The sequence below is a fragment of the Curcuma longa genome, chromosome 12 (assembly GCF_044706935.1).
Source record: "Curcuma longa cultivar G26 ecotype Majalengka, Jawa Barat chromosome 12, ITB_CL_G26_1.1, whole genome shotgun sequence".
Lineage (NCBI taxonomy): Eukaryota > Viridiplantae > Streptophyta > Magnoliopsida > Zingiberales > Zingiberaceae > Curcuma > Curcuma longa.
In genome coordinates, this window is record NC_133872.1 from 1288619 (window position 1) to 1302058 (window position 13440).

The 13440-nt window shown below is 36.2% G+C and overlaps 2 protein-coding genes across 2 annotated transcripts; one reads left to right on the forward strand and one right to left on the reverse strand.

Annotated features, from left to right (window-relative positions):
- Positions 1-168: 168 nt before the first annotated feature.
- LOC141842702 (B3 domain-containing transcription factor LEC2-like) lies at positions 169-6927 on the reverse strand. Its single transcript, XM_074730731.1, has 9 exons — positions 6535-6927; positions 4139-4327; positions 3522-3637; positions 3317-3433; positions 2786-2878; positions 2515-2615; positions 1078-1124; positions 915-991; positions 169-491 (listed from the first exon to the last, which is right to left on the reverse strand). Exons 1-9 carry the CDS (start codon positions 6647-6649, stop codon positions 372-374), a joined length of 975 nt encoding a protein of 324 aa, XP_074586832.1. The 5' UTR covers positions 6650-6927; the 3' UTR covers positions 169-371.
- Positions 6928-7690: 763 nt separating this feature from the next.
- On the forward strand, positions 7691-13240 carry LOC141842672 (E3 ubiquitin-protein ligase HAKAI homolog). Its single transcript, XM_074730708.1, has 3 exons — positions 7691-8030; positions 11027-11085; positions 11955-13240. The coding sequence occupies exons 1-3, from the start codon at positions 7764-7766 to the stop codon at positions 13048-13050; spliced, it is 1422 nt and encodes a 473-aa protein (XP_074586809.1). The 5' UTR covers positions 7691-7763; the 3' UTR covers positions 13051-13240.
- The last annotated feature ends 200 nt before the right edge of the window (positions 13241-13440 follow it).

Here is a 13440-nt window from a genome sequence, read left to right on the forward strand (position 1 = left end):
TTATTCTTCATTTATTCTATTCCAATTATTTATTATATCTACAAATAACATATCCAATTATTTCAACCAAGCAAAAAAGTTCAAAGGAGGTGGTCGATTTAACATCTCGGATCCTAGAAGACAATTTTGAGTTGGATTTGGCATCTGTTTTAAATGATCACATACTAATTTTACAAACATCGACCGAAATCCGACTTATATATATATATATATATATGAAGGTTTATGGACACCAGATTTTAAAATCTCTTCAAGCTAAGGAATAAACAAAGTTGAACAAAATAGTTAGCAAAATAACCGCCATTCCAAGCCATAAACGATCAGTCGAGAGAACCGCTTCTTCGATCTGCAATGAAATCCCTTTTCTAGCTTCATTTATTGTACATGGAACTGCTGCAGTGTTCTTCATCGGTACTGAATTGATTTTTCCAGTTCCACTTCGCTAAATCCATAGGAGACTGCTCTGGATTTGCCTTCTTTCCCCTAACAAACTTGAGAATAAAAGGAAAACTGAAATGAGAAATTATTAAAAAAAAACTTAAAAATCTTGAAGTAGGTCTAAATTTCTAATGAAGTTTTCTTCATTAGAAAGTTAGGGTCGGTCATGCACACACAGTGGAAGAAACACATGGATGGGATTTTTATTTTCTTTTGTTAAGATTTGATCAGGTGACTGACTGCTTGTTCCTAAAACTTAAGCAATGAGGAAAGTCAGCAGTTTATGTAGTTAGCGTGGTCGTTATAGTTAAGATCTGACTAATCCCCAAAACTTGAGGAAAGAACTCAACTTATGTGGCCGCCAGCTTCAAAAATTAGGAAAATTATTCACGTTTCATATTTATGATTCACCAAATACAGTAAAAATTTAGTAATTTACAACGCCTAAAATGGACAAAAGGAGAGTTTCAACTTACAAAATTTCCAGAAGTTGAATTTCGGTAAATAATTAAAGAATCTCCTGTTTGAAGACAATGCGCCCTTACAAAATCACCTGAATGTGGAGAAGCCATTATGTGAAATGAAAAATTAAAAAAGATTTTAAAAAACGACATGGGATGCAGCATCTACTGCCCGTACCTGTATTTTCCAAAATATACATCCTACTTCTGTTATTTGGCCAAAACCTAAAAAACAATGAAAAAAAAGAACTCATATCAACAGCTAAAGAAAGTAGAATCGTGAATATCTAATTTCACCAACAATAATGATTCACTAACAATATCAAGTGTTATTCTGATTTATAGCTAACTTCACACAGTTTATTGCTGAAAAGGTTTAGTTCAGAACATCCAAGCCTCAGATTTATCCAAGTAGATATTAAAAAGAATGATGTAGAACAGTTTAACTAGAGCAAGTTGAAACATAAGTAATAATAGAGAGAAATATTGCATTTAGCGCACTGAAAATATAGTTGTACAATATTTGCACTTCAGCAACAAGCAAGTGGATACATAGGAGGTCATATTACATGAGGCATTCCGTTTATTGCATTAAAAATAGTTGTGCAATATTTGTACTTCAGGAAGGCAAGCTGATGCACAGAAGGTCAGATTATATGAAGCATTGCCTTTATTGCATTGAAAATAGTTGTACAAGATTTGTTTTCTTTTCAGGAAATAATTCAGAAAGTAGTTTAAGATATTTGAAGTCATTATTCAGAAAGAAGAAGATATTAACAAAATATAATAAAATGACTGATTGAAATAGAGGGGCATATAAAGTCTTCTGTGATTGTCATGTGCCCTTTAAACTATCAATATTATAAAAGACTATAATGTGTCCTGTCAATATTTTATGAATCAAATTATCGAGTAATTAAGAAAGAGATAAGGGCAGTCCGGTGCACAAAACTCCCGCTTATGCAAGGTCTCGGAGAAGGATCAAATCATTGGATCAATTGTATGTAGTCTTACTTTGCATTTTAGCAAGAAGTTATTTTTGCAACTCGAACCCGTGATTTCAAAATCACATGGCAGCAACTTTACTATTGCACCAAGACTCCCCTTCGAGTAATTAAGAAAGACAACATACTAAAAATTAATAAAACATACATGAGAATGCTAAGATGGATATGTGAACTAGAAAAGAAAAAATCTAAACAAAAAGTTCATTCAAGCATAATTATAGCTCTATAGATGATTAAAAAAAAAAGTTAGGATGGTATGGACATTTTAAAGATGACCAACATATTTTATAGTTCACAAATGGAATCATTAAGAGTTCAAACTTATGATAGGGCTATAACTAATGAAACTAAAAGTGATTATTTATGACAGATAATAATAGATAGTAAGAGTGTAATTTTGAAGTCAAACTATGGTAGTATAAGTGTTATAAATGAGCAAACCAAAACTAAAATTGTGTGAGTTTTTGGTGGATGTTTTAGTACAAGGCAGCCTTAACTAAAAAGCTCAAGAGAACAATTTGCTTTGAGAAATGAAGTTTAACTTTGCTCAATGAAATGTTATTTTGAAATGAAGAATACATTTTTCTGTAAATGAACTAAAGATATACCTGTACTTAAATTTCCATGAGCATTGAAGTGTCATATCTTCCATGTGCAAAACTATGCCATCTCTTTCAGATAGAGGAGGAAGACAAGCCTCAGCCTCCCTCTACAAGTAAAAGATATATCAAACTGACAATTCTTTGGGAAGGAATGCCAGGATTCAATCATGTGTGTTACACATCATAATTGCTTAATGCACCTCAAGCACTTTTTAAGATTATTATTTAAATAAACACTAAGCAAGAATGGAAAAAAAGGAGGGAAAATGGTTCACACCTTTGGCAGTACTATTCTCCCGGTGTTTCCAACGTCACTTTTTGTCAATTCTTTGCACAGAGCAACTTGCAAGTCTTTACATCCAAGTTCCTTCTATTTAAAGAAATTTGAAGTCATTTTTGCATTATATGAACTGCCTTTTGTTGAACAATTAGAAGATTCATGCTCCATAACTCCACATAATCAATAAATTGTAAATCTCAAAAATGGACATGTGGATGCATGGTCACCAAAACTAAGAGTTTTTCAGTGGCAGTATAATTTTTAAAAAAAAATCTTTTATTTAGGTAATTACCATTTGCCATCGGTTTACATTTCAGATGGCTCATAGCGAATTTGAAAAACTTGAAGTGCCATCAAAATTTATGAAATAAACAATGTTACTTAAATGATGGTGAATGGAGTAAACCTCCATCAAATAGAAAATAAAACATCGAATAATAGAAAGTTAGAAACTATGCACTAAAAGTTGACAAACAGATAATAAAAAAAAATAACATTAGAAAAAGAGCATTATAAATGGAAGTATACATCGTCAGTTACTTCTGAGTCAGTAGGAAATGTTGATCGATTCCCTATTTGCAGTGTTGCTTGTTCATTGTTTTTCCATGCTCGAAGTGCACCACATTCTCTGTTGCTCATCAACTCCTGGCACAATAGTCACTTTTAAAAATTTACAATAGAATCAACAATTCATAATAATTTTATTTAGTCAACAACATAGTCATATACTTACTTCATTCTTCCCATCCACCACACTCAAATCACTGCTTCTAGCAAAACTCATGCATGGCACCGGGAAGGCATAGTTTGTGATCATTTGTGGCAAATACCTAGTATTTGGCTGTAAGACTGTAAGAAATAGTAGTTCAAGTTAATATGTGTTTCCATCAGCAGTAATGACATCTCATTTCAGGTGTCTCATCTAACAAGTTCTTGACAGTTTTGTACTCCAGTAGAATTGCTGCTATGACTGCCTTACATCAGTGCTTCAAGCAGTTGATAATTTAGAGTAGTGAAAGCTTAGCAAAGTTTGGAAAATATAGTCAAATATGTGGCATACCAGACTAAAGCTAATGCATCAATGTACCAACTAAATATATCTTTCCTATTATTAAGCTATGAATATTATTAAGCTAATGCATCAACATAGAGGTCTAAGCAACCTGATTTTGCTTAGCATGTGAACATGAGTCCTAAGGGTGAAGAAAAGAACAAATACTTCTGTTATGCTTGAGAAGTAATGATATCTTTGTCTTTGGAGCATAGAAGACCAACAGCAATATTGAGCTGAAATGTCTCATTTCTTATGAACAACTAAAATGGAAAATAACTTTAATATAAAATTCAAACCTGATCCAAGATAAGCATTGCCACTCAGAAGTTCAGAGAAGGAATTCCCAGACTGCAACATTTCCAAATCAGCAATAGAAGGATTTTCCATAGCGGCACTAGTGAATTGTTTACATGAACCAATCTCATTACGTGGAGTAGAGTGACATTTGATCTGTTCATTTATTGTTTTTGTTTGTCCTGAATTACCTTTTTCAGAGGCAGAATAGGTAATAGAGTTAAGATAAACAAATGCAAAAAAGGGGAAAAAATCACATAAGATTAAAGATCATAATTATCAACATTTTATTATTAAGAAAAGAAGAAATGGTATAAAACAAGTTCTTGTTAGTAATTGAAAAAAGCTCTATGTTTAGAAAAGAGTCAAATTGATATCCCCTTATTCTTCACATGAAAGCCAGACAAAGACTGGACATGATTGTGAAGCAAAGATACTGCCAGCACAAAAGCTAGAAACTGATATACAGGAAACGAAATCTCACATGAACAATGTCATAAGAAAAAATTAGGGAAAGAAATTAAGATGCATCTTTGATCCCATATTGTCACTTGGCCATTGAACACGAATTGAAATATCAATTAAGACTTGAAGTGTACATTTAATTTTTCATTTGATCCAAGTAATCACATATACTTGTTCTTATGATCCAAACCTAATAAGCAGTGACATCCTATTCCTACAACAGATACTCAGTCAATGCCACCAAGAATTCTCGTCTTAGGGGTGAGGCAAATTTGACTGAGTGACAATCAAGTCAGCCGTTAAGGGGATGGCATGTTAATCTTTTCCAAGATGATCCAAGTTGAATTCAAAACCTCGGGTCAATCATCCTTCAATTTGAACATACTATTGAACTTAAAGATCAGCTGGTCACTTGTCACATGTTCTTAATTGGATTCTTGGAAGGTAATTGACAACAAGAACCACAACCTTGCCCTTGCATCCAAGTGATGAAAAATATAGCATGGTGATATTACTATGGAGCAAACTTTCAGGAATTACTTGCTGTTTCTCAATGGTTTCCATCACCCCTAAAAAACAGTAGTGTTGGCTACTTCACAGATCCTTCACGAATATTATAGGGCATTTCAGTTGGTGGAAACCTAGTTGCAACAAAAAAAAATACTTGGAGGATTAGTCCTTATGAAAGTTATTCCCTGACCTATAAGCTTTCAGCATTGTTTTCTACTAGCCAAATTGCTGAAAAAATTATAATAAAACACTATACAGCTAGAGCCATCTAGAATAAGCTAAAACTATATCATAAAATTTAGGGGTTCATGTGAAGATTACCGAATTCAAGATGAGCGATCAAACAATCAAACTTAAGCCACCAACCTTAAACTCAGTGTCACAAAAGTATAATAATCAATTGGCACAATAAGGATTAAACCAAAATACAACAATATAGGGGCTAGCATGAAGTTTTCTAAAATTCAAGAGAGGAAGTGTTAACCTAATCAAACATGAGTTGCGAGATACAACATTATGATTGAAAACTTTCTGCAATCATATATCCTTTGAATTACTTGAAATCAATTTAAAAAATTTAGGCTATTAAGCCTTTTGAAATTCAAGGGATAAAAGGTAACAGGATCAAACTTGAAACCAAAATGCAATTTTACAACCTGCCCGAATGCAAGTATAATATCATTAACTTTTTGTATCCACTAGCTCCAACATTAAGGTCAAGTTACTATTAGTTAATTCATCAAAATCTAAAAACTCCCTTCACTAGCTCACAACTATCGATGTGAGACTAAATTTGGATGTATAACATACTTAAGGCTAAGACATCTTGGCAAGATCCAAAGTTCAATTCCTTAGTGTAGAATTACTGCTAATTGATACTGTAGAAAGGCCAATGGCAGCACCAAATACCTTATGTCCACTTTGATACCAATGTCACGTATCATCCAAATAAGAATCAATCTATTAATTGTTAAAACCCAACTAATGGTTTTGAACAACTAAACCAAAACTAAAAATAACTTCCTCATGTAAGCCATTAATTACTTTTATTAGCTCACAAATGTAAATCCTAGATGTGAAAATAGGCATAACTTTCCGCGTGAGAATAGAGTAAGGATTAACATACATTATTTAGAGGCTAATATAAGGTTTGCTGAAATCCAAAAGGCGAAGTGATAAAAAGATCGGGACAACTCGAAATTCAATTCATACATTAATAATTCAACAATTTATTGGTCAATTTTTCAACTCCCCACCGCCCCTCAACCCATCTACCATTAAAACAATCTACGAGTCAGAAACAGTGCTCTACTGCAGGTCCATAGCAAAAAATACTTAAAATGAACAGAGATATATATTATTTCCAGGAACAAGCATAAAAAGAATTGGCAGCATTAGAATTTTTTTTCCTAGAAAAACTAACCTCTGTCACAATAAGTACCAGGAAACAAGAACTCGCCAAACTCAACCACCTTGTCACTGCTCCGACCACGATTGCAGTACTCCTCAGATTCACGATACCTGCTACTCCCATCCATTCCAAGATCACAAGCACAACTCTAAACCCTCAATTATGTGCAAGGAAATAAAGACCATGCTTCAATTTAAAGAAAATGAAGACCCTGGGTCACAACAAGTGGAGATCCCGGAACACTTAACCTAAACTCGAAAATGGTGAGCTAGGAGAAGAGAGAGAGAGAGGTCGGGAAATGAAGACGGAAGCGAGGACTTCGAGGTCGAGGAGGGAGGCGAAACGGCAACCCTTGGCGCCGTTCTTTTCCCGCGCCCCCGCCGCCATTAATGCCCACAATATTCCACGAAGTTAACCAGCTCGAAGAAAGGGCGAGAGATGACGGAAAGGAAACTCCGATCAGCTGGTCTCAAGCGGCGTATCAAACAGATTTCCGTCGCTTGTTAAGAAGACGCGTTGTAATTTAAGAGGTTAGTCGGACTGATTGGACGCGTGTCAGATGACTGATCGCGCAATTTCGAGTCTGGTAATTTAGCGAGTAGACGCTTTTTCAGAAACTACTCGTCAATCTCCATATGAGTTAGTGGAAGGGAGCGGTGAGGTGAATTAGGTGATGACACTTTAAAAATCATTATTTAATAAAAGATTTTTTTTTCTCCATTTTTCGGGGGAAATTCAAAACTAGTGCTAGGTTAAATTGTTGACTTTTTCTGGAGGAGGTCGAATTGTCACACGACAATAAATCAGTCACAGGTCAATCATGGGCCATTTGGGCAGGCCCACCAACTCAATTTTAATAAATTAATAATATTATTAAAATAATAATAGTTGACTCGGATTGATTTTCGATAAATTTTAAATGATATGGTAAAAAAATATAAAGGGCCAAAAGGAATATTCTCACTAGTAGTCGGTGAGTGGTATCGCGACGCCCCGCCGAGGCGTAAAGGAGTAACGGCGTGTCTCCCGTAACGGAATTGCTCGCATCCACTGTCCGATGCTGATGAACGTGGAGAAGGGTTTGAGCGCTGATGTTTTTATTATTTTTAATTATTATTTTCTAATTTTGTGCTCAGTTCCGTAGGCTACGCGTTCCTTTACATGCCTATTTATACCATAAGACGGTCTCCAAATCAAAAACCTAAACCCGAAAAAGACTGAACGAGAAAGGGGAGGGGGATATGCTTCAGATCCGGCTGAGCAAGGGACCGTCGGCAGACTGCGGGGGAGGGCCGGCAGCCAAGGCCCTCCCTACGTTCGATACGGTGACGGTTGCGTGCCCCGACCACCTCGTCATCGCTGATCTCCCGGTGGCTAAGAGCGTCGGCGCCGTTACCTCGTCTGCCGCCGTCGTTCGGACGGTTGGCCGTCGTTCCCGAAGAAGCCTCGGTGATCGGGTCCACTTCTGCGTCCGCTGCGATTTTCCCATCGCCATATACGGCCGCTTGGTGAGGTTTCCCCCTTTCCTCTACTTTTTTTTTTTCGTTTGTATGTTGCATCAATCTAATAGGATAGGTTTATTTATTCTATTATTTCTTTCTGGCGGCCTCGTAAATATGACCGAAAGAAGTCCTTGATTTCGGTCTCCTTTTACTTACGGACGTTAGATTTTCTTGAGAAGGAACTTGTACTGTGCATTGAATAACTCGTGGGAGGAAATGTTCTCGAAATTAAGTTAAGATTTGAGATTGGAAGCAAAGATTTTGCCCCTTTGGAACAAAGAGAGGATACTATGTTGTGGATCCCAGACTTGTGCGTAATTTATTTTTGACCAGTAGCGGAATACGGTGTCTCATGTCATGCAGAGAGATCATGTGTATCAACTAGGTTGCTTTTTTATTTCGATTCATGAGAGGACGCAATCACATAGACAAAATGTTCTTTGCACCAAAAGGCTGGAAGAACGCATCTGCATGTCCTAATGGCAGGTCAGCTATGGTTTTCAAGGATGATCAGATTGTTGAAGGAATCATAATATAGAAGTAGGAAGTCTTATGTGACCTAAATCCTTCCTTTCCATCTCTGTTTCCTCTTTGACCTAACTTGGAGGTATATATATGGGGCAAAATTCAAAAGGGCACCTCTAATTTTCAATATCATAAAAGGTCATCTCTTGTTAAATAAATATCTAAATGACAAAACTCTTCCTTACCAGATTGATCAGTGCTGTTGGAGGAATTTTAGTCAAAACTGATCCAACATCAGTTCAAATTATTTCAACGTAGGTCAAACTTATTTCAATGCAGGTCAAAATTATTTCAATGTTGGTCAAAACTGCCTCAATGCCCATCAAAACAGGTCAAATGCAAAACCATTCGAATGCAGGTTAAAACAAGTCCAATGTAAGTCAAAACAGGTCCAACGTAGTCAAAACCGCACATATAGCATGCAACCTGTGCCTAAGAATTCAACCAATCAACAAGGTTGTAGTGTTGCAATAAGGTGAATTTATTACCATTACTATCACACCAAAGCATCAATCTGAGTTCAGATGATTCTTAGGTTGAAGTGCTCTAAATCTACTTAATGCTTTTGAAACAAAGATCATGACCATGTGCAAAGGGCTACTATTATCAAATTACTCGAGACTCAACGACATGGACTTCTGTTTAGATTTATTTCTTTTCTTGTTGAGACCTACAGTGGGAGCTAAGCAAGATCAAAGATGGAGAGAGAAGTATTAAGCTCGTTGGAGTGAGCTTGAACAAGATGTATTAATGTAACTAGATGATGCCTCTGCAGTATACAACATTACATCAAATCAAATAATCCACGCTATTGGCACAATCAAACTGTGTTAACTCAGATGGCAAATTGGTAGGCGCTCTGTACAAACTTTAGGATAGTTTGGTCCTTCCACAAAAAAACTTCCTGAGTCGTAGTTCAGAATTAATGCTTTTTTGTTTGAATATCTCTGCGAATGTGACTACTTCTGTATGATGATGCTCTCCTTTGCAAGCCACAGCTAGTTTCCAATTAAGAGATGTGACCCACTTAAGCTTTCTGGTTAAACTCCATTTCGTTCACCCATTTATGTGGCCATTTCATATGCCTCAGACGGTCCATGATTATTTGAGTAGCAAATGTAAACACTGGCCTATCGTTCTTTGTGAGGTCATAATCATCTCTGCAATCAGGCCCTCATATCAGTGCTAGTTGGAAGACTTGATCTTTATGTGTGACATGATTAGCCATGTACTTTCATTTCTTATGATTAAATTTCAATATACATGGCCTCCATTCAAGGGATTAAAAGTCATTTCCAAGTGATAGGTGGTAGGTTAACTGCTTAGCGCTTAGGTGGTCAACATTAGAATGTTATAACTAAAAAGAGAAATATATTAAATTAAGAATCACTAATATTATATATTATATGTAACAACTATAACAGTCAAAACAAAACAAGTTTATAATTACAAATAAATAAGTCATAATTTATAAGTAATTATTAAACACCCAACAATGAAACATTTTATATTTCACATTGCAACCAACAAAATATAAAATATAATAATTTATATTATAGATTCAAATTTTAAGAAACTACAAATCTAGTTCATAATTAGTTCCATGCTACAATATCGAAATATAGATAAAATAACTAATGTTGAATAAACCAACAACTTTTCCCTAGACCTGCTTAGGCTTCCCATATAGCTTTTTAAAAAGGACATCAAATAGGGGTTGCCTAGCCAATAGAAGTGACTCCTTATCAAAACTACCTAGGTGATTGCCTAGGCAGCCACCTAAGCTGCATTTTAGAACAATGCCTTCATCTGCAGTTTTGGAATTCCAACATACTAGCTTGAAATGGTTATCACTGATCCGTCTTTCCATTTCTCTACAAATTCCAAATCACAAGAAATTTTGTGAAACTGTCTACATATTTGCTTCATGCAGCTATATTCACTTGATGTATTGTGTTCTCAAGGTGAATCCAAGGATACAGATAAATGAATATCAGTTACTTATCATCTCTTGTACATATGCAAATAAACAATTGTTTTATGAATTTTAGGACTGTAAAAGCTCCTTTATTGTCATTTTACTCAATGGTGAAACCTCTAGAAATCTCAAACATTGTATCTTGTATGTGAAGAATCTATTAGTGTGATGGTTTACATTATTCTGGAATTCACGCTGGTTTTTTTTGTCAATTTTTCTGCTTTCACTGCTGACATTCAAATATTTTCTTTGGTACTCGTCATCCAACAAGTATCTGGAGTTGTGCATTTCACTGCATAAATCTATTCTATTTTCAGGCAGAAATTTGACCATTCAAATTTTAGATGTAGGCTTCATGGTTATAGATGTCATTCATTATCTCTTGCATTCATTTTTCTCATTTGTGCCCGTGCCCGATGGATTAACTTTCTGTTGAGGTGCATCTATTTTGTCTTTGGCTTAATATGTTTCATTTGTAATTCTTCTAAAATGTGTGCAGGCACCATGTGAACATGCTTTTTGTTTGACATGTGCAAGAAGTGATGCTAGCTGCTACCTGTAAGAACTCTTGCTTTTGCTCAGCATTTTTTCATCAATCATCTATACTTGGAGCCGTTTATGTCTTTCAGTATTAAAATTTTCTTGCATCTAACTAGAGATTTGATTTTACTTACTTGATTGTTTTCCCTCACTATCATCAGTGCTCAACTTTGGACCATAAACCTAATTTGCAACTAGCTTTTTTTATTGGACAAGTCACTCAGTGGCGGCCATGCATCGAAAAGCTGAATGGTTTCCTAATCTATGTAAATGCTTCCGATGTGAAGTATTTTCTGCTGGAATTTTATTGTCACTGGTGGATGCAGTTTATTCTTGTGGTTTCTTGGTAATAAAGTTTAACTGGCTTTTCGTTGTTCTTTTGGATCCTGGCCCTTAATTATTTTGCTTACTAGTATGATTGTTTCTAAATATTTGTTTTGCCTAATATTATATTACTATGGCTCGTTTTTTTAGCATTGTTATATCCTGAAGTCCTGAACTATATAAGTATACTGAAATGGCGGGCCTACAAAACTTGCAGCTTGATAGATTTTTCTGTTCTTATAGCATGCTTTAGTATTGAAGTTTCTCTGCAGCAAATTGTATCTGCACTTTGAACTTCCCTTGTTGGATAGATATGAACATCCAACTGCTCCATCTTTAATACAGTATCAGGCATATCCTCGTTGGTTTTTGGATTTTGAACATTCACTTGGAAATAGGAAGGGTTGGGTTTCTGCCCTAGATGAGAGAAATCTCTCACAGTAAAAAATATTAATGAAAAAAATTCCTCTGATTGGCTTCATTGGTTGCATAATATGTTCTTAGTATCCCTTGAATTTTTCCCATGATTTTGTTTGATGTTCTTGCTATCTTATGTTTTTTAGCTGTGATGAACGTATTCAGAAGATCCAGTCCATAAAAATGATGGAGGGTATATTTATATGTGCTGCTCCTCACTGTTTCAAATCCTTCATTAAACAAGCTGATTTTGTGACTCATATCCATGAAATTCATTCTGATCTTATTCAATCCAATACCAAGAAAGAAGATGGCTCTGAGAAGGAGGCCAGAGCCTCATCCACAGACACTCATAAACAATCAATGCTGCAAGAGACATCCACTGCACGTGCCCCACCCAAGCCAGGGTTCTCATCCAGTACAAATTTGCAGCCACATGATCGAGATGAACTTGCTCAACACCACCAGTCTGCTGATTATTCTTCCTCAATGATGCCAGCGCCTCCAACATCCATGCTGTTTGAGAATAACCTTCCTCAAGGCTCTGATAAGTCCAATGCGTGGATGAATCAACCTCAAGGTTACATGACGCAGGCTGGTTCTCAGAGTCAACAAGTCTCGGATCAATCCCTTGCTGACAAACATGCATTGAATCCTTTGCAACCACCCATGCCGCCAAACTATCAATTACCTGTGAACCTTAACCAGGCCATGATTCCCCCAACAGCATTTAGTTATCCTGTTTCGGTAGATGGCTCTCAGCAATATTACAGCGTCCCATATGAAACTTTTCGCCCAGAACAATTGCAGGCAGGTGGGCCTGCACAAGGATCAGTACTGGGTTTTTCACCTGGTCCAACAGGGATCGCAACTTTTGCAGGCAATGCTCAACGGCCTTGGGTTACTGGTCAGATGGTTGTACCTCTGGATCCTTCACTCATGCTAACTCAAGGGAGTCTACAAGGATTCGTGAATGTAACTGATGCACATGGAAACAATCAGATCTCTGGAGGATGGCTGCTGAATCAACCTCATATTGGCCAGGACTCAAAGTTCCAAGGTGTTTCATCTGTCAATAATGACAGCAGCAAAGGTATCTTTGCTCAGCTTCAGCAACCAGGATCGTTGCAAATGCCACTTCCACCACCACCTCCACTGCCTTTACAGATGCCGCAGCAACTCAACATGGGGAATTTCTCTGGCTTTAGCTCTGTGAATCAGGAGAGCCAAGGCTATGGTTAGCTGCTGTTTTGCCAATGTAGCCGTATTATGCAGACATAACTTGTATCTGGGTTTTGCCATTGTTAAATGCTATGGTATCAATTCTGGCAATCCACGCAACATTTTGTTCAATTTACGCATCTTATTGAATGAAAAGGCATGATTCCTGCGCGTCAAGTTTAAGAAGGAATGCAATCTCGATTGTGAATTCTGTGTGGTGTTAATTATGGCTGATTCCTTTCCTTATCATAAGTTTTATGATTTTTCCTATTTGTTCAATAGAGTATCTCACGCCCTTTGCATTATTATGCTCAGGGTGCAAGAAGAAGGTATAGATAATCTCAGCTATTTACTTTACCTACAGTTTGTCTTTTTCAGATTAAACCAAGTCTTTTATCAGAAAATGGTCGT

Coding starts and splice junctions, on each gene's coding strand:
- LOC141842672 (XM_074730708.1), top strand. CDS start 7,764: ATGCTTCAGATCCGGCTGAGCAAGGGACCGTCGGCAGACTGCGGGGGA. Junction 8,031..11,026: donor TCGCCATATACGGCCGCTTG/GTGAGGTTTCCC, acceptor AAATGTGTGCAG/GCACCATGTGAACATGCTTT. Junction 11,086..11,954: donor AGTGATGCTAGCTGCTACCT/GTAAGAACTCTT, acceptor TATGTTTTTTAG/CTGTGATGAACGTATTCAGA.
- LOC141842702 (XM_074730731.1), bottom strand. CDS start 6,649: ATGGATGGGAGTAGCAGGTATCGTGAATCTGAGGAGTACTGCAATCGT. Junction 4,328..6,534: donor TGGTACTTATTGTGACAGAG/GTTAGTTTTTCT, acceptor CCTCTGAAAAAG/GTAATTCAGGACAAACAAAA. Junction 492..914: donor ATTCAACTTCTGGAAATTTT/GTAAGTTGAAAC, acceptor TTTATTCTCAAG/TTTGTTAGGGGAAAGAAGGC.